Source organism: Neophocaena asiaeorientalis, unplaced genomic scaffold (assembly GCF_003031525.2).
Source record: "Neophocaena asiaeorientalis asiaeorientalis breed wild unplaced genomic scaffold, Neophocaena_asiaeorientalis_V1.1 scaffold1, whole genome shotgun sequence".
NCBI classification, from domain to species: Eukaryota; Metazoa; Chordata; class Mammalia; order Artiodactyla; family Phocoenidae; genus Neophocaena; species Neophocaena asiaeorientalis.
In genome coordinates this window covers 2,504,520-2,527,953 of record NW_020171981.1, presented here as the reverse complement: position 1 = coordinate 2,527,953, position 23,434 = coordinate 2,504,520, and the positions used below count along the sequence as shown (strand labels likewise).

Here is a 23,434-nt window from a genome sequence, read left to right as displayed (position 1 = left end):
TGAGCAGGGCAGGTGCTTGCTGGACACCACCTGGAGCAGAGCACTTCTGATCAGCTGGCTTGTGGTCCTGGTTATTCAGATGCCTGCCCTCTATCCCTCCTCTGTGCTCTGGTACCCAGGGAGGCTTCCTAAAGAGCTGGATCCAGGGTGGGGCAGGAAGAACACTTGGGTGTGGCAGAGGCACTGCAGGCCGCTTGGAGGTTTAGAAGCAGCACAGTAGTTAGTGGTGGTTGGGGCCCATCTCATCCCGGTGGTGCCCTTTCTTTTCTTTTTTTTTTTTTACTGCTTTCAGTGCAGAATCCAGATGGCTACTACCTGGTTCTGACCTAGGCCCAGGGGTGCCCTGCTGCAAGAGGAGACTGGTGCCAGCCTGGTTCTCTGGGGTCCTGTGCTCACCAGAAGCCTTGTTAACATCCTCAGCTGCTTCACCAGGCTTCAGGTGAAGAGCCAGATCGTCATGTGTCCTACCCCTGGGGAGGAGACAAGCAGCCCCCAGGCTCACGTTTCTTTCTGCTCAACAGCAAGTTGTTGGAATCCCTGAGACACAGCCTTCCCTGCTGAGCTGAGCTGGCCAAGCCTGTGAGGCAAAAAAACCCCTGGCAATATGGACAGGAGCTTTTGCCCCAAGCAGTGCTGCTGGACATTATATATATATTCAATGTGTTGTCCAATTCTCTTGGTGTTATGGTCCTCTTGGGGATATGTCCCCTGCTTAAACTTACAGACCAGGGCAAGGGACAGAGTCTGGGACAGAAATATAAATAAATCCGACTGGATTCTTTTCCCAATTAGTTTGGGCAAAAACTAACCACTAAAGCCTCCAAAAGATTATTCAACTATTAAATCATTTATTTAAAACTTCAGTTCTAGAGACTTGGGAATTATTATAGCTCTCTTCTTGAACAATGAGGCTATAGGGCTTTATTATTTTTTATTTAAGAAATGTAGTTGAATTAAAATTAATCTTTTAATTTTTAGGCCTTAACAAATCTTTCCGTACATTAAGGTAAATATAATTTCCTATGAATGTTTTTCAAAGTTCAAACTTTAATTTTGTGTTTCACTTTTAGGCCTATAATCTACCTGAGAGTGATTTTCTCTGTGTATGTTTTTCTGTGTAGAAAACCAATTTTATATTAAAGAACTTTAAAAAAAGATAAGTGATTTGGGGCCATATTTTATTCCACTCCTCTTTTTTCATCCCCTTCCCTCAAAATTTTTATTATGGAAAATTTCAAACATACTGAAAAGAGAAAACCCATTTGCATGCACTGGGAGATAGGCCAAGATGCCATTATTAATCATTTACCCCATTTATCATTTACTGATCATCTTTGTTGAGTCCAAAACCTGGTGGCCTCTGGCTAGGGAAGGTAGGAAGGAGGATGGCTCTACACTGGCTGAATTAACAGGATTAAAGCACAGGGGAAGGAAAAGTCTGCTTATTGAAGTTCAAAGACCTCGAACTTGCCTCCCTCAAAAGCCAAGGCTGTCTCAATATGGACAAGGAAGCAGGCTTGCTTCCTTGCACCCCTGGAAGCGACTGTGGGACCCCGCTGGCCCCAGATGACCAATCCAGATTAGGCATTTAACTCATGCAGGATGAGCGGATTTCGAGTGAGGCCTCTGATTCCACAGGGCTCCCCAAAGGTGTTTCAGGGCACGGTAGATACCCTGAGATTTAAGTCGAGGTTGCTGATTTGGCTCCACTGCTCGTCTCCACCAAAAGGATAGGGACCAAAGGCACCAGCCTTTGTGCATCTCTTAACCTAGGAGCCTCTGGCACAGATCAGACACTGAAATATACTGAAATGAAGCGAATAAAAGCAGGTAACATGTGAGCGTTTACTATGTGCCACTCTTATCACTTTTAATCTTCACAACTCTAAAGCAGGGACTGTTATCCCCACTTTACCAACAAAGAACTGAGATAGAGGGGTTAACTGGCCAAGGTCACATGCAGTGAGTTTGTTTAACCATTACACCACTCCCTCACTCCTTCCTAGTCCAGGTAAGGGCAATGCTTTGCACAGATAAGGGACTCAGGTTGAATTGTTATTATCAAATTAAGACAAAAGTTTTTTAGAAACTCTGATTTATATTATGTCTTCTGTTTTTCTTAGAAGCAAGTGGAGTGCAGGGTATTAAATAAAGGCTATTGAAAAGGTACTAAATAAAGATTATTAAACAATTAATAAATAAATAAAGGGTACTCACTAAAGGATATTAAAAAAAAATAAAGATGCCAAAAAGAAGCCCCTTCATTCAGCCTCAGGAGCCTTTACAGATCAAGGGTTCAAGGAAGTTAAGAATCACAGCTCCAAGTCAGGCTATTTCCGCAGTAAAATGAAAAGTCTTCACAGCTTATTTCCTTTAATTACATCATAAACCAAAAATTAGAACATACAGGAAACAATAATAGTTACATAACAATTTACTTTATATATTCATATATAAAAAAAACATTTTTAAAATTTTTTTTATTTTTTTAGTCCAAAGATTTTTAAAGCAAAAGGAATCCTCTACTGCCACCTTGGATTTTATTTATTTTAAATAACCCTCCCTCCCTCCCCCCATCCTCAAGCGCCAAAAGTATTGGGTGGAAACACAGTCGCTTGGACAGCTAATGGAGGCTGGTGTTAAGTCACCACGTAGGGAACTGTGTTGGCCCCAGGGACCGGCTAAGTGTTGGGGCAGGCCTGGTGGAGAAACAAGCAAGCAGCAGCTCCCACACACTGAAGCTCTCACTCCAGAGCAGGCCGAATGGCTGGACAAGGCTTAGGCCAGACAGCAATGTTGGGGATCAGACCCTGCTAGTCAACCATCCTCTGCACTTTACCCCTTCCTCAGGGGAGTGGGGATGGAGGTGGGGCAGTGCAAAGGGCAAAACAGCCTGGTTTGAAGATAAAAATTGCTCCCGAAGCACCATTTACCCATCCATCTCTGTCCCCAAGTAGAGTCTGAAAGGCAGGGGTAGTCCTCACAGGTCTCTGAGCTCTGCACAGGCCCCGTCTCTCAGGTCTGTGCTCTCAGGGTCACTGGAAGGTGGGCAAAGGTGAGGAGAGCAGTTGGGAAATGACCGAGGCAGGTTACTTGGAAACAATTCCTGGGAGGAAAAAGGAGGCCGCCAGAATGGGAGGCATCTGAAGGGTGATCATAAAACAGGAATGGAGAAAGGCAAAATTAAGAAAGCCTTTCTCTCCCTGTAGTAACCCTTCGGACTGGGTAGTCACAGATCCTCAGGGGCCAGCTCTGAGAGCTGCAGCATGATGAGAAAAAAACCCCACAAGCATCTTATGATGAGCCCCATCTCATGGATCTTATATATGTTAGAGGTTAGTGTATAATTTGGGGGTAGCGTGAGGAGGGGAGTAAGAGAAGAAATCTCAGGTTCACCTCTTCCTGTACTTACTAGAAATTAACAGTCATAAGAGAAGCACAGATAAGAAATTATTTTTAAGGGAAGGAAAAAACCGATGTAAACCCAGAAAAGTAGCAGCAAAGGTTTCACTTATTACAGATCTATTATATAGCACTAGGGAAGAAAATCATTCAAGTCTTTAGGGGGAAAAGGTAAAGTAATTAATCAAACCATGCCAGTTAGAGACTCCTTTTCAAGTTAGGATTTTCTAAGACTTTAGGTTCTCATTCGCTAGTGCCATAAAAAAAAGAAAACACAAAATAGAATAATGACTTCAGGGGCTGAGAAGGGTTAGGCTAAGGTAAGAAACACATACATGTATGTGAGCAGCAGTGTAGTACAGATTTGAATGAATAACAACAAGTAGTATAAGAGACAGTGACAAGCTAAAACTTAGTGGGGTAAATCTTTCTTCATCCACTTTAATTAAAAAAAAGAAAAAAAATCACTTCAAAGATTTCCCTGGGTTCTTGGGGATATGGCAGAAGAGAACAGGTATGTGTCTGAACACCTCTCTTATCTCTCCCTGGGGTGGGGATTCTCATTTACTGCCTACTTGCTCTTGCCCTGGTGAAAATCATGCCCAGAAGCCGATGGGAAGCACTGGTGGTGTTCAGTGGTGCCAATCGCCATCTGGATGACACTGGTTAGGTGTGTAGAAAGCAGAAGCCCTCCTTGCCACTAAGAAGGGCATGGAGTTCATTACATGGAGAGGAAAGTAAACCTACTCACATGTGAGGCAGCTGTTGCTACATATTCAGGACAGATGTTTGTACCCCAGTTCCAGAAATGATTCTCTCCTCTACTGTGAATGTCAACTACCATTTCCCCACCCCAATTCTTCAAAACAAGACACTGAAAAACACAGAAAATAAACAATGTCAATTGATATAGTTTTGGCTGTTCATGGTTCTTTTTCCTAAAAGGGCAGTGAACTACCCTGGCTGAGGAAGCATTGAGTCTCAACACCTATGAACCAACCTCTCTACTAAGGGGTTACTCAACAAACACAGAAGGCAGAGACGGAGGAAGCGCATTATGGAATTTTCTTAACACACACGTGATTTTGTCCAACAATTTTTTTCTCTGCTGAAAATTAAGGGTAACTCTCTTGGGCTCCAAAGATTCACTCAGACTCAGCTGAGAAGGTCTTACTGACTTTCCAAAGGATCAAAGGCTTCAGAGATGTAGAACTGATGTTCTTAAGAATAAAAATGGGCAAAATAGGTAGACTTGCCTTGGGAGGGCACTGGGGGGGGGGTGTGTGTGGTGGGGGCGGTGCTGCAGAAGCCCTTCACGCAGAAAACTCCCTTGCCTCAAATGGTAGTTTCTGGTAGGTAGAAAGTTTGTCCCAAATGAGAGGGCAAGGTTAAAGCAGCACGTTCTTTGCTGGAGAACCAAGATGTTAAGTCTGGGCATCTGGATATAGCAAATATAAGCCAAATTTTATTCCCAAATTACCTGGGTTAATTATACCCTATCGACATGGTTGTATACAGCTCTCTGTATCTTCCAATCTTACAATTAAAATTTATGAGAGAAATAAAGGTGAGGAGAGGTTGAGACTATTAATTCCCCTCACCCTCCTGACACTTTAGCATTCTTTGGTCCAAGATCATTGTAAGCGGGAGCCTCAAGACCTCCAATGAAACATCCTACATGTCTTCTCAAACAAGACTTGACTAATTCACATGGCCTGGATTTGAGGTGGTTAAAAATCCTAGAACTGGTGGGCAGACAGAGAAGGCAATCTTTGTATAAAATGTTCCGGAAGCTCAGAGCATACCACTGAAAGAGTCTGTCAGCCAGGATGCACAACAAGGATAGAAATCTAACCTTAAATCATGTACACAAGGAGGGAAAAAGCAGAACAGTCCAATTTTCTTTAAACCCTTCCTCTCTCACTAGTGGCAACTGTCATAAGCAATCTGACTTTCAATAAACATTAAATGGACAAGGGTCCACCATGATCAAGTGTTCCTCCCCTCTAAACAATACAGTCACCAAGGATACGCTGCCCACAGGCAGGCAGGAAACCACCTCTTCTTTCCAGGGACACTCTCACACTTACTAACAACTTCAAACCAAGACAGGTTCCAACTCATACTTTGTTTAGCCCCCCCATGGCATTAGTGGGTTATCAGACCAGTAACAATGCATTTTACAAGGCAATTAGAAGAAATAAAAGAACTTGACTGCTATATAGCATTGTAGCTATACTGAACCATTCAAACAGCTTGGAAAGCCCAAAATAAAGCATCATAAAAATATTTACCAGGTTGCCCTCTAAAATGTGATATAAGGCATATGAAAAATTTCTGACTTATATGTCTGCTAAATCAACTTAATGCATGTGGAAATTTATAAAAACCACTTAATCTGAAATACCTTTACATCCACTAAAGAGCAGAATAGGAGGAGAAAACATTTTTTTACATAAAGCACGATGTGCTTTCACATTCCAAATATTGGAAAAAGGATGAGGGCAGATTCTCTTACTCCTCATATCTAACAGTTTGATTTCAAATCCAGTAAGCAAACATCAAAGATCACCCAGTGAAAAATGGCCTGAGCTACATGACAGTTACTGAATTCAAGGCTGCCCAGGATAGTTTGCCCAGATCAGGACAAGGATCCAAAGAGGAAGCTAAACTGAAGACACGAGAATAAATTAGCAGCATTGCTGGGAGTGAGATGGAAACTTTCCAAATAGAGGGCAAGGATGGGTATAGAAAGGACATACGAGAAGTCAATGCAAAAAAAAAAGCTGGAATCATCACCTATTGATGGGGCCAATAAAGATACTGATGATGCTAAAAAATGTAAGGGGAAAAGGCTGCTTAGGAAAGAGATGATCCAGATGCATAATAACTTTGAGGGCACCTTCTTACTTATCCCAAATCTCTTCTCTCTGTTCGCTCTGTATTTTTTTTTTTTTTTATTATTTTGAAGGCATATTGTGGAGTGGCTCTGGAGTCAGACAAATGGACCAATAAGTTTTTCCTAAAGAAGAGTTTCTCCTACATCAGTAAAGCCTTATTGGATTTTCAAGAGTGTCCCTGAAGATGAGACAGGAAATACTATGTTCAGATGGCAGGGCCCTTCCACCTGACCAAAACTTACCATGTTCTGTGTTCTCGAAGTCCTGGTACATTTCATCAGCTGACATAGGTTTTAGATTGGCATAAAAAATACATGTCCTTCCAAGCTTGGTGGGCCAGAAGTTCGCTTCAGAAAGGAACAAGGTTCCTGCCTGACCACATACATGCCAGTGCTGCACACTCCAGGGCCTTTATTCCCTCTCTTGACTCTGTTCTTGGCCCAGACAGGCAGGGCTTGCCTCCACACGGACCTGCACATGGGTACACTCTTTGAGAACAGAAACAGCATTTCTAAGACCTTCATGTACTGGTGAATAGGGTTTTTTAAATAAAGAAGTACCTCAAGAGCTTCAACTATTGGGAAATTCGAATCCACACTCACTAATAAATCAGGATTTTGTTCAGACACTATTTTTTTTTTTTAAACTTGTACGTTAGAGCACCTACACCCTAAATATTCTTCTTTTTAGTTTTATTTGAGTGAGGACCCAGGGATCTGAATATTATCAACCACATCTGGAAGTGTGTGTGCACGTGTGTGTATCTGTATATGTGGGGTATAGCCAGGAGAGTGGGTCTCACTTTAAAAAGTATATTCCTTATATGGTAATCTGAAAAGAGGATAAGGGAAGGGAAATGAAAAACACACATAATCTGAGCTTAAAAGGGCACAATAATAAAATGGGATTTAAAATAAATTAAGTGCTAAATAGTGGTGGATAGTACAGATTCCTAGGACCTTTTCAACTGATTGCTTGTGGAAAAACAAATCACACTTTATTCTTACGTATGCTGGTAGAACCAGCACCTACGAGCATTAAAACAAGCCTGATAACAGCCTGGATCATGCAGAGGATGACCTAAGATTATAGTGGACTGCACATTAATGCCCTAAAAGACAAAAAGTCACCCTACTAAAAATCACGCAAGGTCTCTAACCTTGATATTTAGAAGTCTACTTCTCGTGCTTCAGAAACTCATTTTATTTCCCTCAGCCTCCATGATTTTTCTTTTTTCTTTTTTTAGTAGGGGGAGCTTCTTCTTTGACTCTGAGTCACAGGCACTAAATTCCCTGCCCTCAGCTCTGGTGACCAGGCTGGGAAGAGACACTGAACCCCCTACTTCCTCCCAATGTTCTCTTTCTGCTGCCCCAATGCCTTCACCTGGCTACTATAGTATTTCATTCACAGAAACTCTGGAGCACAAGAGAGATATGGCTGACAGGTTCTGGTCCTTTGAGGCTCCAACATTAGATATGATACCATCAACACTGACATACAGTTGACCAGCTGTGATAGGGTCATTCTTGAACCCCTGATAGGCTGAAATGGGGGGGGGGGGAAGAGAAACTACCCGGCTCAACTGCACAACTCCTCTAGCAGCATTCCTGCTAAAGCAGAACAAACCTCAGAGACACAAATCTTAGATGCCACTGATCACACCTAGATTTCGGTGAATACACAACACATCTGAGCTTGGGTGGCGGCAGCTTTCAGGTTCAGTTTTGGGATTTGCCATTCCACCGTTTCCTAATAATGCATTTCTCTCTCCTCATTAAGTCAGATGGAAGGAAAAATGTGCAGGGGGAATACCGGGCGTATCATGCATATTATCATTTATCACAAGATATAACAGAAACCAAAAGGCAAAGTTTGTTTTCATCAAAATAGTCTTAGCTCAATTTCTTCTCAGAATTTTTCTTGCTTTTGTTATAGTTTCCCTTTAGACTGGCAAAGATTCAGGCAGGGTCCCCTAATGGTAAAATTTAGAATTAAAAAAATATTTATTGATAATGTCTCTTTTAAAAATGTTTGGTAACCCCAACTAATCATCCAAAATGCAAACTGTAAACATAACAACAGCAAAGGAGTAACAAGTGTGAGTAAGCAGACTATGCACAGATGACAGACTGAGCAGGAGTGCAGGAGGGAGCAACAGAGAATGAAAGACAGGTACACAGTGTGCTACAGAAAGTGACAATTTGAGTGAATACGTCATCACTGCTGGACCACAGCGATTTCAATGCAACCATTTAGGAAACCTCTGGGCCAAATACTAAAACACAGGAGGAGGAATGGACAAGCCTTCTTTGTGAGCACGCTCGGCATGTTGGCATGGGAACAAGGAAGCACAGAAGCTCTGCAGTCATCTCACAATGGATGGCTACCATTGATAGGATGCAAAGAAATCTTCTCTCTGGTCCCTGGATACAACATGTATTGTTTTTCTATGCTTTCCTTGACCCTGGAGGACTGCAGCTGCTGTTCCAAAACTGCCAAAGAAACCCCTTAACAAAATAAAGAAACCACAGTAGCGGTAACACTGGGTTTGCTGGAATGCCCCCTTCCGTCTACCTTGCTTCTGCTTCTCTTCTGGGCACATCCAACAGGAATGGTTAAGTTTTACCAATCCACATGATAAAGCCAGCACAAACCCAATCCCCTGGTCACAGAGACAGAGTGGGTGGGGGTGAGAGTGGGTATGCGTATGTATGTGTGGCTCTGGGGATCTGGACGCTGCCCTCACTTTGTAACCTTTGCCCGGAACACTGGGGTCGCTTCCAATGGAGATCCATGGTAACTCTAGAAGTGTCATTAAATACTCAGTTCACCAAGGCTGGCCACCTCCACTGTCATAGGATGATGCAACATCTGCAGAAGCGCTGTCTGCTGCCCCCTACTGATGGGGGTGGAGTGACAGGTGCGAAGTAGGCGTGGACTTTAATATTGGGTAAATGGGTCTGAAACAAGACAGAAACATTACTAAGAGAGAGGGCTTAAACAGAAAGAGCAATGTTGCTTTTCAGAAAAACCACTGAGGGACTGAGTGTACATGAGGGCAGGGCAGAAGCTGAGCACAGACGGGATGTTGAGAGCCCTGGGTTCTACTTTGTACCATCCCATGTTATTCTAAAAGACCAAAAAAGCTCACATAACTTTAGTAACTGCTTCCATAATAATAAAACTGGGGAAAAAATTCATGCTAATCTCTTAACCTGTCCCAAAGGGGTTCCCAGAGCTGGAAGAAATTATATAAGCTTAAAAACTTAATTTTTTCCAAGCCATTATGGACAATGTTTCTTCTGATATTTAAAAAAAACCTCATTATCCTCTTTTAACAACATGCTTCTAATTTTTACTACATAGTTTCTAAATTCCTACTATGTTCAAGGCACTGTGCTAGTTATGTAAAAGGGCTGCAAAGATGGTCAAGATGGAGATCCTGCTTTTAGGGGACTTATAGTCTAGACATGCACATAAATAGCTAAATTAGAGTGTCAAACTGCTAAGTGACTCTTGAGGATTCAGAGGTGGAAGAGACTCCTGACAGCCAGGCAGGTCCAAAAACCCTAATGTACGTAGGCCATAGAAGACGCTCTGGTTGACCTGTGGCTCTCCTCCTCTTTTGGTGTTGAAGAGATATGGGTACAAGGCCTCCCCATTGCAGTTATGTTCTCAGTCCTCTAGGTCTGAAGGGAGAGGCGGAACTGAGGTCAACTGGAACTCAAGATGAAGTGTGCTGCTCCTTTATGCACTCAGATGCCGTAAGGCCAACATGGATATTTTTAAAGGTTGATTGTAAGGGCCAAATTAACACAGTGCCTTTCCCACAACAGGCGTCAGGCAGATGTTCCAATAAATGTCTGTTGAGCTGAATAATCCAACATATAGAGTCATCCAGTCTTTTATAAGCTCCTTGCTGGCAATCTGTCTTTTAGTCATTTGGCTATACATGGGTCTCTCTATTATGAAGGATGGGGCAAAAGGAAAAGGTAAAAAACTACGTGATCCATTTGTTGCCTTAAAAAAATATGAACCGCAGCAAAACACTTTGATATGAAAGGAAATACAAATTAAAAATTTAAATCCCATTTAACTAAATATTTTATGTTACTCCTTTTTTTCCTTTAGAACCAAAATCTTGACATTTGCTTTTCTGACTCTGGGCATGTTATTAGAGAGACTCTGCTGGGAGGAGATCTACTTTTCATCCCTTCAGTGGGTATTTTCCTACCAAATATCTAGAACAACAGGTAAGAACTATATACCCTTAGGTTTGCTCTCTATCTTTTTTTCTCTTTGCTGAATGTCCACATAAATATAAATAATCACAGGAATCTAAATCTAAAAAAAGGAAATGGAGGGAAAAAATAAAGAAAGAAGGAAAGCGTGCTGAGAACACTAGAGCCAGAGGGCGATGCCACCATCTTTACCCTGAGTCTCTTGATTCCAGCCCGTGTGATTTGCTGGCAGTCATAGAGTTCTATCCGTTCAAGGCTGTGACAGCTCTTCAAGTGCTCCAGGGATGCATCTGTAATTAGGGGGCAGTTGTCCAGTTCAATCACCTCCAGCTGGTCATGGGCGCAGGCCCCGTTCCCCAGGTGACGAATTCCATCGTCTGTGATCAGCTCACAGTGAGACAGACTCTGCAGCCAAACAGAGCAAGGAAGGACACTGAAATACTTAATGGCATTCTTCTACCCAGAGGCCTGTGTGCAACCAAAAAGGAGAATTTTCTGGTTTGAGTCTGAAGTATATGGAGCCATCACTGGAGCCATGTGGTGAAATAAAGAATGCATACTGGAGTTGCTTGGGTTCTGCTTTTGACAATCAATGATCAACATTTCTCTGTGTGATTCTAAATATATTTTGTGAATTCCTATAATGACTGTGAAATAGTTGATAAACAAAATATCTCCCCCCACGCTCTCCACACACAAATTATTGATACTTTTCTTCTCTACAGGGACAAGTGGGGCTTAAGCTTTTCCTGTAAAAAATTTTCTGGAATTTGGACTAAATGTTGAATACCTGGTGCAGGGGCATGCCCAAATAGTTAATTAACCTAAGATAACTCTTACAGCTGTAAGATGTGGTCATCTCTTCACTTCACGAGTTTTCCTTAAATCCCTGGTTCCTCCATGCGAAACTCAGAACCCTCGACCGAAACATAGTTTAATGTGCCACAAAACACCAAAATAAGCCTAGTGTACGTACAGAACAGTCAACCAGAATGCTTTCCCACAGTGTTACTGGAAGCAGTAGCAGAGAACGACCCCTAGTAAAGCCTTGATTGGTTCTATTTTATAGGAACACTTGGTCCCAATGTGAAGCAAACCGTATTTCAGGCCATCTCATCTCCTGGATCTCTGGAAATTTAAGCACTGTTCAGGCTGGAGTGCAATTCATGTGGGAGCGAGAACTCATACTCTCCATGTCAGTTTTCAAGCTCCAAGCATTGATACAGAAAATGCTGAACTTTTCCAGTTTCTATCTCAGTTTCTCCCTTCACGCAGGTCCTCCCTTGGTCCTCTGTAAGTTGACAATTTGGAGAAATACGTTTTCCCCAAATGGTAGCCAGGCACCAAGATGAAAGTAAGAGCTGGGTTTTGATTAAATCCAATAGATACATAAAACTTCCACAGTGAAACTCACCAATACTTGAAGTCGAGGACAGTGTATAGAAAGTTGGATTAATGTGCTATCTGTTATCTGAAAGAAACATATAAGTTTATTTTAGGTATAATTCCAAAAAACTCATAGGTCATACGTCATTCTTGACTACACTAGTATTTTAGACTGATATCCTGATATCACTCATCAAATAACAGAATCGTAAGGTTGAAATCCCATCAGCTACCAGAACCTGTTCTTCTTTTTTTTTATATAAACTTATTTATTTCATCTATTTTATTTTTGGCTGAATTGGGTCTTCGTTGCTGCATGCGGGCTTTCTCTAGTTGCGGCAAGCAGGGGCTACTCTTCATTGTGGTGCACAGGCTTCTCATTGCAGTGGCTTCTCTTGTTGCGGAGCACGGGCTCTAGGTGCACGGGCTTCAGTAGTTGTGGCTCGTGGGCTCCATAGCACAGGCTCAGCAGTTGTGGCGCATGGGCTTAGCTGCTCCGCAGCATGTGGGATCTTCCCGGACCAGGGCTCGAACCCGTGTCCCCAGCATTGGCAGGCAGATTCTTAACCACTGCGCCACCAGGGAAGCCCCAGAACCTGTTCTTTTTTTTTTTTGCGGTACGCGAGCCTCTCACTGCTGTGGCCTCTCCCGTCGCGGAGCACAGGCTCCGGACGCGCAGGCCCAGCTGCACCGCGGCATGTGGGATCCTCCCGGACCGGGGCACGAACCCGTGTCCCCTGCACTGGCAGGCGGACTCCCAACCACTACGCCACCGGGGAAGCCCCAGAACCTGTTCTTTGAGAACCTATCCAGGCTGGGCTTAAACTCATCTAGTCATCTTTGAACAGGTCTGTCGAAAATTGTTTGCTTTTGAAACAAATGAAAATGTGTTCCCTCATAACTTCCACCCACTGGACTTTGACCTCCTTAGGACCATCACAGAAGTGAATCAGAAGACACTGATCCATGAAAAAAATTAATGTAGGAACATCCTCAAATTTTTAGATATCTGGCCCATATTTTTATAAACCATGTCATAACTCAGGATTGATAATTGGCATGTCAGTTATTTTCCCTAAGGGTGGCAGAAAGAGGCTGCTGCTGGGTTAACTACGAACATTCAGTAAGGAAGAACTCCTGAAGGAAGAACAGGATTTTATAGTTATCTTAGGATGGAGAGTAAATCAGCATTTCTTTTCAAATTTCTCTCCAATTCTGAGATTGTTGTTATAATACACATAATTTCACAGGGAATAAGAAATGGCAGGGGTGGGGGACTGGAGTGGGCAGGCGTGTGCACGTCACTCAGAAGGACTAACACTGGAAAGGACACACAGGGCATTTAGGCATGTGCAAGAAACAGATGGATGTGAATAAGTTTTACTTTAATAAGAACTAATAGGGACTAAGTAGTGTCCGGATAACAAGTAATTTAGAAAAATTGGCGTCTATAGTTATTGAAGTATCTTCTCTTCTTTATTTTTACCATTAAAAAAATTCACTGTTCTATCTTCTTTTTAGGAGTCCCTCTTTAAAATTTCTCCCCAGCCAACTAATAAGTTGAAAGCTCTTAAAACTGGTAATAAAAAAAAACTGTTGATAAGAAGCTAAGTCTGCCTGCCTGAAGGGCAGGGTTCCATACAGAGTTGGGTCTCCAGGGTTAATGATGTAAGGGGCGCTGGGTCCAGTTAAGCTAAAAAGGTGCAGTGATTATCTATCAGTGTGCTGGGCCTTTAATTGTTTATTAGCATCATAACCCTGAAGGTCTAAGGAAATATCTTAGTATCTTTATGGTCTAAATGCCTGAGCCATCTTTCTTTCCAATGGCAATCTTATTGATGGCATGTATTTTCCTAGTTCCTTAGCAAAAATACCATGAGCACCTCTGCTGGTATGCCTGGAGGACACCTCAATAAATGGAGAGTCAGCAGTGCTGCAGGCTCCCCACTATACTAGGGTAGGGAATTGAACGTTCTGATGTGCATGTATTGTGTAAGTCTCTACCGTACTATATTTCTGAGTAAAAATCCACAATCTTACCTGAACACACTCTTCCAGGTCCATCTTTTCAAGCTCATGGCAATTCTGTAAGATACAAACCCAAACATTACAGTACAAACATTTAAAATTGGGAAAAAATTAAGGTCAGAAAACTAAGAAGTAGTATTAAATAGACTGATGAAATCTTAAGAGCTTCAGTGTTGGTGTCATTCTTACATCACTTCCTGCCTTATTCCATTAATTACACATTTTTTTAAAATTTATTTTTATTTATTTATTTTTGGCTGCATTGGGTCTTCATTGCTGTGTGCGGGCTTTCTCTAGTTATGGCGAGCGGGGGTTGCTCAGCAGTTGTGGCGCAGGAGCTTAGCTGCTCCGCAGCATGTGGGATCTTCCCGGGCCAGGGCTTGAACCCGTGTCCCCCGCATTGGCAGGCAGATTCTTAACCACTGCACCACCAGGGAAGTCCCTAATTACACATTTTTAAAAGGCCTTTATCACCATTGAAATTTCTCAATTATTCCACACTTAAAAGTATCTAACATCTTAAAAGTCCAAGGGAATAAATTTCCTGAACATTGATACTGAACTAATACAGAGATCCTTTCAACCAAAAATAATTTAATGAAAATGATTTCTTTGTAAGCACAGAAGGGGAATCTGTATGTCCTCATCTAGTTATGCCATGGGCTGCCCCCGCCCCCATTAGTATTCCACTGATCTGCCTGAAAGCAAATGCCCTTCCCATGTTCCATTACACTGGTCAAAGATGGTATAATTTTAAATACTATTATTATACAGTGATTTACAAACCACTCCATGTATTAAAATCTTGTGGAGAATACAGAAAATCTCTTAAAACCTCTCCATTTAAATCAGGCTTATATGTTTCTTTCAACATTATTCTCATCCACCGGTTGCATACCAAATAACCAAATAAGCTTCTTTCAAAAGCACTAGGAAATTCCCACTTAGTTTAACATAATCTTATGAAGAGGCGGAAAATCAAGTCTCACGAAGGAATGTCATGGTCTCCAATGCACGTCTGCCTTTCCATAGCAGCTGCCTGTAGCTGCAGCCCAAGGACGCTCAGGAACACCAGCCACAGAGACGTCCCCCCACATCCTACACCCTCAATTCTGCTGCCATTCCACATTTCCCTCATTGCTCATTCTTCTGAAATAAAACAAACCCTGAACAAAACCTACAGAACCTGAAGAAAACACTTACCCTGGCCAGAGTGGTAAAGCCTACATCTGTTAGTTGAGAACACCTTGCCACTTCTAATATTCTGTTAAAAAAACAAAGTGAAAGTCAACCCATTGGTCCCTGAAAACTGGGTTTATTAAAACAGCAAGAATTTAAGAAAACAACCTCTTATTCCCTAAGGACTATATAACACGGAGTTACATTCACAGCTAAGCAAGTCTGTATACAGATCTTGCTATTCATTTTCATGGAGTCATCATAAAGTGGTCCTGTAAATACCACATTTTAGGGTGATGCAATCAGAAGAATATAATAGAAGCTTGTAGTTAATGCCAAAATGCATGAGAAACGCATTTAAAAGCCTTCTTGATGGCATACTGCTTACCCCCAGAGGGCAGCCTGCTCCTAGAAAACAAAGGAGATGGAGATAAATACTCTGTCTCAGTTAATCTGTTGCTAAAGTAAATTATTCTCTTTCCCTATCTTACATGTAGGCTCACTAAGATTTAAATAGCTTTTCAAAATACTATGAAGGGACTGGTTAATCATAGGCCTGTCCCAAATATGAAATTCCATACTTATGAAAAAATACCCTTAAGCTTCCTGCCTCCTCCCACAGGCTCCCAGGGAGGCCCAGTGGAGAGGGCAGCTGAGCCCCTCCCTATCAGGGACTGCTGAACACCACCCTAAATATCAACCACAGGGCTGGGGAATCAAAAATAGTAGCTCTTCTTTGTGAAAAGTCTGGTGGTGTCTGCACGACAGTACCAAAGAACACTGTATGTTTGCTTACAAATTACTAGAGAAGTTGAAAAAAAACATAAAGCTAAAGTATAAGGAATCATTACCAACTGACAATCAATTAAAATACTGTATCTAATGGGAAAGTATGATCTGACTGAACCCAACTTTTAAGTATCACATTTGAGAGCCTTTCTTTTCTAACAATAAAATAAACCATGAAGGAGAAGGGAGCTGAACATCCCTGTCTTTAAAACAGAAAAAGGTAATACGTAATGTTTTTTAGAGAGAAGACTGGCTACCTCCTCAGCTCCTGGCGAGTATTCTACTCTAGGCTTCCGAGATTACGAAGGCCCATGGCCAGGTGATTACAAAAAAGTTTTAAGAAAGTTCTTATTGGTTTACAATGATTCTTATGTGTAAGACAAGTGGTTTCATAGGTTCTGGAGATAGACTGCCTGAGATGGAACACTTGCTCCTGCACTTACTAACTGTGAGACCTTGAACAGGTTACTTGACCTGTGCTTCGGTTTTCTCACCTATAATACAGAGGTAATAACAGTGCTTGTATGGTGTTATGATGATTAAATGAATTAATATTTGTAAATAATTTAAAACAGTGGCTGACATGTTTACTATATAGTAAGTACAATATAAGTTTTGTTTTAAAGAACAAAAAAGGTATACGGGGATTATCCCTATTTATTACAAATAGTGTGCTGTGTGCTCTTACAAAATCAATATGGGCTTGATAGCATGTGCATGCTATCACCGCATTCTTAGTGAACAGTCAGCCAATCCTGTATTAGGTAGAGAAGAGGAGCCACAGAGAAATAAAGCTTGCTTTAAAAGACCATCAGCACAAAGGAAGAGCTGTTTTTTCTCTTTAAATACTCCCTGCTATGTACCTAGCATCATTACTACAATATAAATGATCACAGGGTGGGCTTCTAAACACTTTCTTCAGAAAGGAATTATATGAAAGCATTAATAAGAGAAAATGCCTTTATTTCTTTTCTCAAGTAATGTGATAAAATGTTGATATTTTTCTAGTATGGATAGCCAAGAAGCAGAAAATGAGGACTATTACCCCCTGGTTCAGGCCAATTACGTGTAATCAAATGAGGTACAAAGCAAGTAGGTGCGCATCTGAAAGGGTAGTAGTGGCCTTGTAGTGTCTACCTTAAAAAATTCAAGGTTCCAAGGAATAAATATGAGTGAAGGAGGCCACTGCTCCTTTCCCCTGATTTTTTGAGATAACCAAGAAATGTTTACCTAAGCCGTGGGCAGTTCTGACCTAAAGCGTTCAGGATGGCATCTGTGATGTTGGAGCAGCCAGAGGCACAGAGGGACTGTAACTTATGGCACCCTCTGCATATAGTAATGAGACCTTCATCTGTGATTTGCTAAAAAAAAAACAAGGGGGAAAAACCCATAGTTATTAGTAACTTGGCAGAAGATAAAGACAGAAAAGTTACCTCTGTGAAACAAGCGCCAAAAAGAAATAAAAGCAGATTTGATATTAACCATGTAGTAGACCTAAAAGAAAATGAATACACTTTGTTTCTTCCTTCCAGTTCCTTTTGATTTAGTTTTCAAGAGAATCTGTGCTCATTTCTGGTGCAAAGGGAAGAAGCTATAACAGGGTTCTTTTAACCTAATGGGACTGACAAGACTGGGAACAGATGGGGTGCATCATGGTGTAGGTTCAATTAAATGATTTTAAAACCTAGAAAACAGATAAAAACAGCAGTATTTTAATAGTACAAATGCATTTACAAGTTCAAAATTGATACTGATATTAAGGTACTTTAAAAAAATGAAACAACCTGTGGATCATAGCTGTAATCTCATATCAACCATAAATCCATTTATTTCTAAATTTTAGTTTTATAATATAAAGACTATCCTACCTGGAAACAACCTAAATGTCCATTGACAGATGAATGGATAAAGAAGATGTGGCACATATATACAATGGAATATTACTCAGCCATAAAAAGGAACAAAATTGAGTTATTTGTAGTGAGGTGGATGGACCTAGAGTCTGTCATACAGAGTGAAGTAAGTCAGAAAGAGAAAAATAAATACTGTATGCTAATGCATATATATGGAATCTAGAAAATTGGTACTGATGAGCCTAGTGGTAGGGCAGGAATAAAGATGCAGATGTCGAGAATGGACTTGAGGACACAGTGGGGGAAGGGGAGGCTGGGACATAGTGAGAGAGTGGTACTGACATATATACACTACCAAACGTAAAATAGGTAGCTACTGTGAAGCTGCTGCATAGCACAGGGAGATCAGCTCAGTGCTTTATGACCACCTAGAGGGGTGGGATAGGGAGGGTGGGAGGGAGGCTCAAGAGGGAGGGTATATGGGGATATATGTATGCATATAGCTGATTCACTCTGTGTAGAGCAGAAACTAACACAACATTGTAAAGCAATTATACTCCAATAAAGATGTATAAAAAAAAGACTATCCTAATTTAATGGAGATAGTTGTATCCAACTCAAATATAATTTTGTATGTTTTAAATTATTATTTTATATTATTTTAAAATGAAAAAACACGAGAGATGTTACATTAAACAAAAGATGTCATATATAAAAATCTTAACATGTTGGATATGATCAGCATTTTAATTTGTCCTGATAGATTTGCTAATTTTGTGTAAGCCTCAGAATAAAGCTCTCCTGTCATTTCTGTTTAATCAAACAGTATTCTTAGGTTACAAGGACAACTGAAAAAGAAATCAAACTTTAAATATTCACTACCTAAATCAGTATGTTCTCAGTATTATAGAACTGAAACAACATACAGATGAAAAATGGATGCTAAGGCAGATACAAGATCTGTCATGAGAATAAATCGATGAGGCATATACACATGTAGAAGTACCTTAAAAAAGTGCCACACAGGGGCTTCCCTGGTGGCGCAGTGGTTGAGAGTCTGCCTGCCGATGCAGGGGACACGGGTTCGCGCCCCGGTCCGGGAAGATCCCACATGCCGCGGAGCGACTGGGCCCGTGAGCCGTGGCCGCTGAGCCTGCGCGTCCGGAGCCTGTGCTCCGCAATGGGAGAGGCCGCAACAGTGAGAGGCCCGCGTACCGCCAAAAAAAAAAAAGTGCCACACAAATGTGACTATTACTAAACAAGGATAACTGAAAGAAATGTAAATAAAGAGAGAAGCAGCAATCCATAAACGTGCATATTTAGCAGGCCAATGGAGTTTGCGTCACACATTATTAACAAAATACTGGGAGGGCTGTGCTGCCTCTTCTTTCTTAATGTTTTGAAGTCTATAAGGGATTACTGAGGAAGAAAGTCATATTACCAATACTTTAAATTGTTAAAAGAGCAAAATCTACTAAACTTTTGTGTTTTCAAATTAGTCAAGAAAAAGAGACTACATTAAGTGTGTACTTTGGTCCCTTCAATAGTTCTGGGCAGAAACTTCAAGAAGTGTCATGAATGCTGAGAATCATTTCATCACATTGTACAGAATGACAGAAGGAATGACTCATGCCCTATGATCTGGGTGAAGGTAAACAGTAAAATAAACATATGACAGAGCTGGTTCTTTAGGCTTACTGATTGGTTTCTGTCTGCTGGAAGGGTAAAGGAAGTGAAACTAAAACGGCAAACGGTAGGTATGGTGGTATACACGTATTTATATGTATGTATGTGTGTACGTACGTAACATATACACACACACACATATACAGAGTGCACATGTGTATATTTATGTATGTATATAAATAAAATCTGAAGATATGCAAGAACAGTTTTTTCCTGTCACTGTAAGATGACGGTTTCGTGTTTACAATAGCTGTGTAAGATCTTTCTTTCAGGCCAAATATTTGTTTCATAAATGAAAGTAGGCAAATTCTGGTAGTTAGCAACTATGGAAATCAAAATATCGTTCCTTTCACTCAGTCTCTAGGAGCCTCTGAAACAGATCGCCGTCAGTACCATCCCTTAAGGGCTGGGAGGGCAGGGTGCTTAAATTGCACAAAACGTGGCCCTATATGTGTCACCTTTAAACTAAACAACCACTGTGCTCTAAAGTTTCAGGTGACCAAACAAGAAGGAGAGAGTATTATACACAGAAGGCTTAGCAAAAACAAAGAAAACCCTCACCAACTTTTTTCATTGCTATGAGAGGCTCTCACTCCAAGGCAACATATATATGCAATTTTCAAGGCAAGAGGCAAAAGCTAAAGGTGTATTGTCAATGTTCTAGGATCCTGAATAGTTTCAGCAAATTCTCTGAACAAAATTCAGGGGGTTTGGGATAGACACAAAAAAGCTGATAGCCTAAACAAGCCAAATGTGAACTACAAATACTACTTGAAAATAATTTAAAGGGTACATTTTGCTTGTCATCTGCTTATATCAATGATTCCCAATAGTCATTACTCCCTGATAAATGTTAGTCGGTGCGACTGCAATTAATTTACCAAAAATATTTAAAATGCCGTAGCCTGTGAAAAATTTACTTCTAAAAAGTAGAGTTTTCGTAAGTAGAAGAGAAAGGGGTGCAGCTACAGTTTACCTTATTTGGAATTCTGTATAAGCTACCCTCTATCTCATCTACGTCAAAGCCCCTAGGGGCGAGTACTGTTGAGCATTTAAAAAGTCATCTATGATTACTGCATCCCCAGGGTTGAAGCAGACAAACTACTGGTCTTTTTGACTGAAACTCTTACAATAATATTATTGAAATGAATTACTAATACAGAAGAGTTGTGGGAAGGACTGCTTACTAAGCAAGTCTGCAAGTTCAAAGTCACCAGTTCAGGACAGTGTGCACCTATGTACTTGAGAGCTTCATCTTCTAGCTAGAAAGATTAAAAAGAGAGAAGAAATTATTATTGACATTGTTTAAAATATTTAAATCTTAAAGATTTGAGTGTACACATTCATCAACACATTCTAAATATAGCCAACCAACTTTCAAAGGAACAAATGAACCAGAAACAATGAACTATGATCATATAAACGTGTAATTCAAATGATTAGTACATTTATCAGTATCTGTTATCAGTTCTGACCACGTCAAATTCACAGTATCACCAAATCAAGGGAAAGGTAAAATAAACATTGCTTAAGGTTTACGGATTTTTCTTCCGATAAATTAAAGATGCCTTGCAGCATTTTGCTGAGGGATTTTGAAACTAAAATAACTTTCACATTGCTACACTCCCTGTAAAGTTTCTTTTTTTTTTTTTTTTCCTGTAAAGTTTCTTAACAACAAACTTTCGGGAACAGGAGCTGAGAAAGAAATCTGTAGTTTATCTGCTGCTAGAAGATCAGTGCTATGCGTACAGTGTGGAGAACAGATCGCAAGTAATTGACTATAATGACGCACCCCAATCAATATTTTTCAGGATTCCATAAATAACCAGGAGCTCAAGTTGTTGTTTTAAGGTGGTCGTACTTTCAAAGCTCTGTTTCAAACCGTGGAAATCCTCCCTTCATGGTGAAAGAGTGAGGGCATTTTTTAATAGAATACAAGGCATGGTTTTAGCAACCATTAATAAAATAAGGTAATAAGAGCCTAGCCCTACTTTGTCAGTCACTTCTAAACCCACTCTTGATCATTTCCTTCCAGGTGTTGTCACCATGTCAACTCCTTTTTTTTCCCACTGTAAAACACTGAGATATTAAAATTTTTAATGACAAAATATGTTGGATTTGTGATGTGACTGGCAGGAAATAAGCATCAATACTATAAAATGTAGCTTGCTGTATACTTGGCACATTTAAGAAAGGCTCTTCGTAGTTAAACTAGTGGAAACTGCCAAGACTGTCTTCCTTGCCTATCCAGTTCAAGGTCTCAGGCAGTGACAACACGACAAGTTGTCTTTTCAGATTAAATTACATGAAACCCTTCTTGCCTGTGGCACCTGTTCCGTATTATGATTTTGTCTTCCCATCTTGCCTCCCCTCAAAAATTTATCTTTGGTCAGGCAGGTGTTAATTCTTCTATTTTTTCACTCTAGGGAAAACCCTTTAATTTTTGGTAAGCATGGGTCTTTGGTCAGTAATACACAACTACTACGTATCTCTCAAGCCAACATCTTGGGCTGCCCACCAAGTTCATGGTGCCTCTATCATTCACAAGTAAGACAGGGAGTATTACCTGTGTGCAGCCTTTTAAGAATAAGGCTTTAAGACCTCCACAGCCTCTCACTAGTGCTTGGATACCATCCTTGGTTACTTGGTCACACCAGGAAATGTTTAATTGCTCCAACAGTGGACATCCCTCACTTAGGATAAAACAAAATGAAACAAACATATGACTAAATCCAATTCCAAAGGCACCAAAGTCTCATTTTATTGGCCATCTAGTTGGGGACATATTTACTTAATGTAGATTTAGAATACAGGCAATTCTGTAACAAAAGGGGCACTTATCAACGCTTGTGGTGTTCATGTGGGACTACATCACTAGGAGGGCTAGCTCAAATCCACCTTAACTAATAAGCTCAGGCACAATGCTGTTTTTCAGATACATTAGATTTTTATGGAGGTTTATACTTTCCAAAGTATATTCTTTTTGCACTTATCACAAATTTAACCGTCTCTATATAGGAAATGGAAATTAAGCGACTGGTTCAAGTTAACAGAGCAATTAATGAAGAGTCAGATTCAAACTCAAATTCTCTATCAAATAATTCAAGTACTTATCAAAGTAATAATGAGGCCATTTAAACTTTTATTTAAAAAATTACAAAGGATCTGTAAATTCTCTCTCTTGGGAAGTATCTAGGGTACAGTTTCCACAGGCTGAATTTAGGATATATTGTATTATTAGATCTCTGCCTTCTATCAAACACTAGCTTCATCTTTGATCTTTGATTTCACATTTAAACTATGGAAGAATCCCAAGCTCTGTGGCATTCTTTGGAAAATACTGCTTTAATTGTTTTATAAAATAAAGCCAGGGGATCTTAGTTCAAGTTTATTCTTCAACATTAATAGTGTGACTTCAGGCAAGTCACTTCGGGAAGCCTGACGGAACCTCTCTTAAACCAAGATTAGCAGTAGCCCTTCTATGTTCTCCCCAAACTAATGCACTCATTTCTACCATAGCACTTATCCCGCTGTAATATGACAACACATTTAGTTTTTTTTTCTTCCACGAGACTCTGAGCAACTTAAGGGCAGCAACAATATCTATTCAGTTACCTCCCATGGTTGAACCACAGTACCCGGCATTCAAAAATGTTTTAGATTTTCTTATCTGTAAAGTGTCTGTCCTATCTACCTCACAAGATTTCAAAATAAATGAGACCATTTATGTGAATTACTTATGAACTATAAACACTGTTATACTATCTTATTTATTATCCTACACCAGCCTTAGATACATGTGTTCAGTGCTCATAAGGAAGGTATAGAAGGAGACACATTTTCAGATTACTCACACTCTACTTAACTAAATTTACATTTCGTCTTTTAATGGCTTAATTCTTACTATTCATAAATGTAACTAATACATGGCACCACGATCTTTTATAAAAGGCTGATAAAAAAGTAAAAG

The 23,434-nt window shown here is 40.5% G+C and overlaps 2 protein-coding genes across 5 annotated transcripts in view; one reads left to right on the top strand and one right to left on the bottom strand.

Annotated features, from left to right (window-relative positions):
* The window catches only part of LOC112398901 (transcription factor CP2-like protein 1), a 10,098-nt gene extending 8,073 nt beyond the window's left edge, over positions 1–2,025 (top strand). For 2 of the 3 annotated variants that reach the window (XM_024743736.1, XM_024743719.1), the window contains exon 15: positions 293–417. In XM_024743736.1, coding sequence (XP_024599504.1) covers positions 293–330 — 38 coding nt within the window. In that variant the 3' untranslated portion in view covers positions 331–417. Of the gene's footprint in view, positions 1–292 lie in introns of all 3 variants that reach the window. The other variant, XM_024743711.1, reaches the window with a different exon arrangement.
* A 4,168-nt stretch (positions 2,026–6,193) lies between these two features.
* Positions 6,194–23,434, bottom strand: part of FBXL20 (F-box and leucine rich repeat protein 20) — a 110,329-nt gene continuing 93,088 nt past the window's right edge. For both annotated transcript variants that reach the window (XM_024743443.1, XM_024743450.1), the window contains exons 8-15: positions 22,031–22,157; positions 20,652–20,726; positions 17,156–17,286; positions 15,161–15,221; positions 13,970–14,014; positions 11,958–12,014; positions 10,736–10,948; positions 6,194–9,262 (exon numbers count right to left, since the gene is read on the bottom strand). In XM_024743443.1, the coding sequence (XP_024599211.1) occupies positions 9,155–9,262; positions 10,736–10,948; positions 11,958–12,014; positions 13,970–14,014; positions 15,161–15,221; positions 17,156–17,286; positions 20,652–20,726; positions 22,031–22,157 (817 nt within the window). In that variant the 3' untranslated portion in view covers positions 6,194–9,154. The remainder of the gene's footprint in view (positions 9,263–10,735; positions 10,949–11,957; positions 12,015–13,969; positions 14,015–15,160; positions 15,222–17,155; positions 17,287–20,651; positions 20,727–22,030; positions 22,158–23,434) is intronic.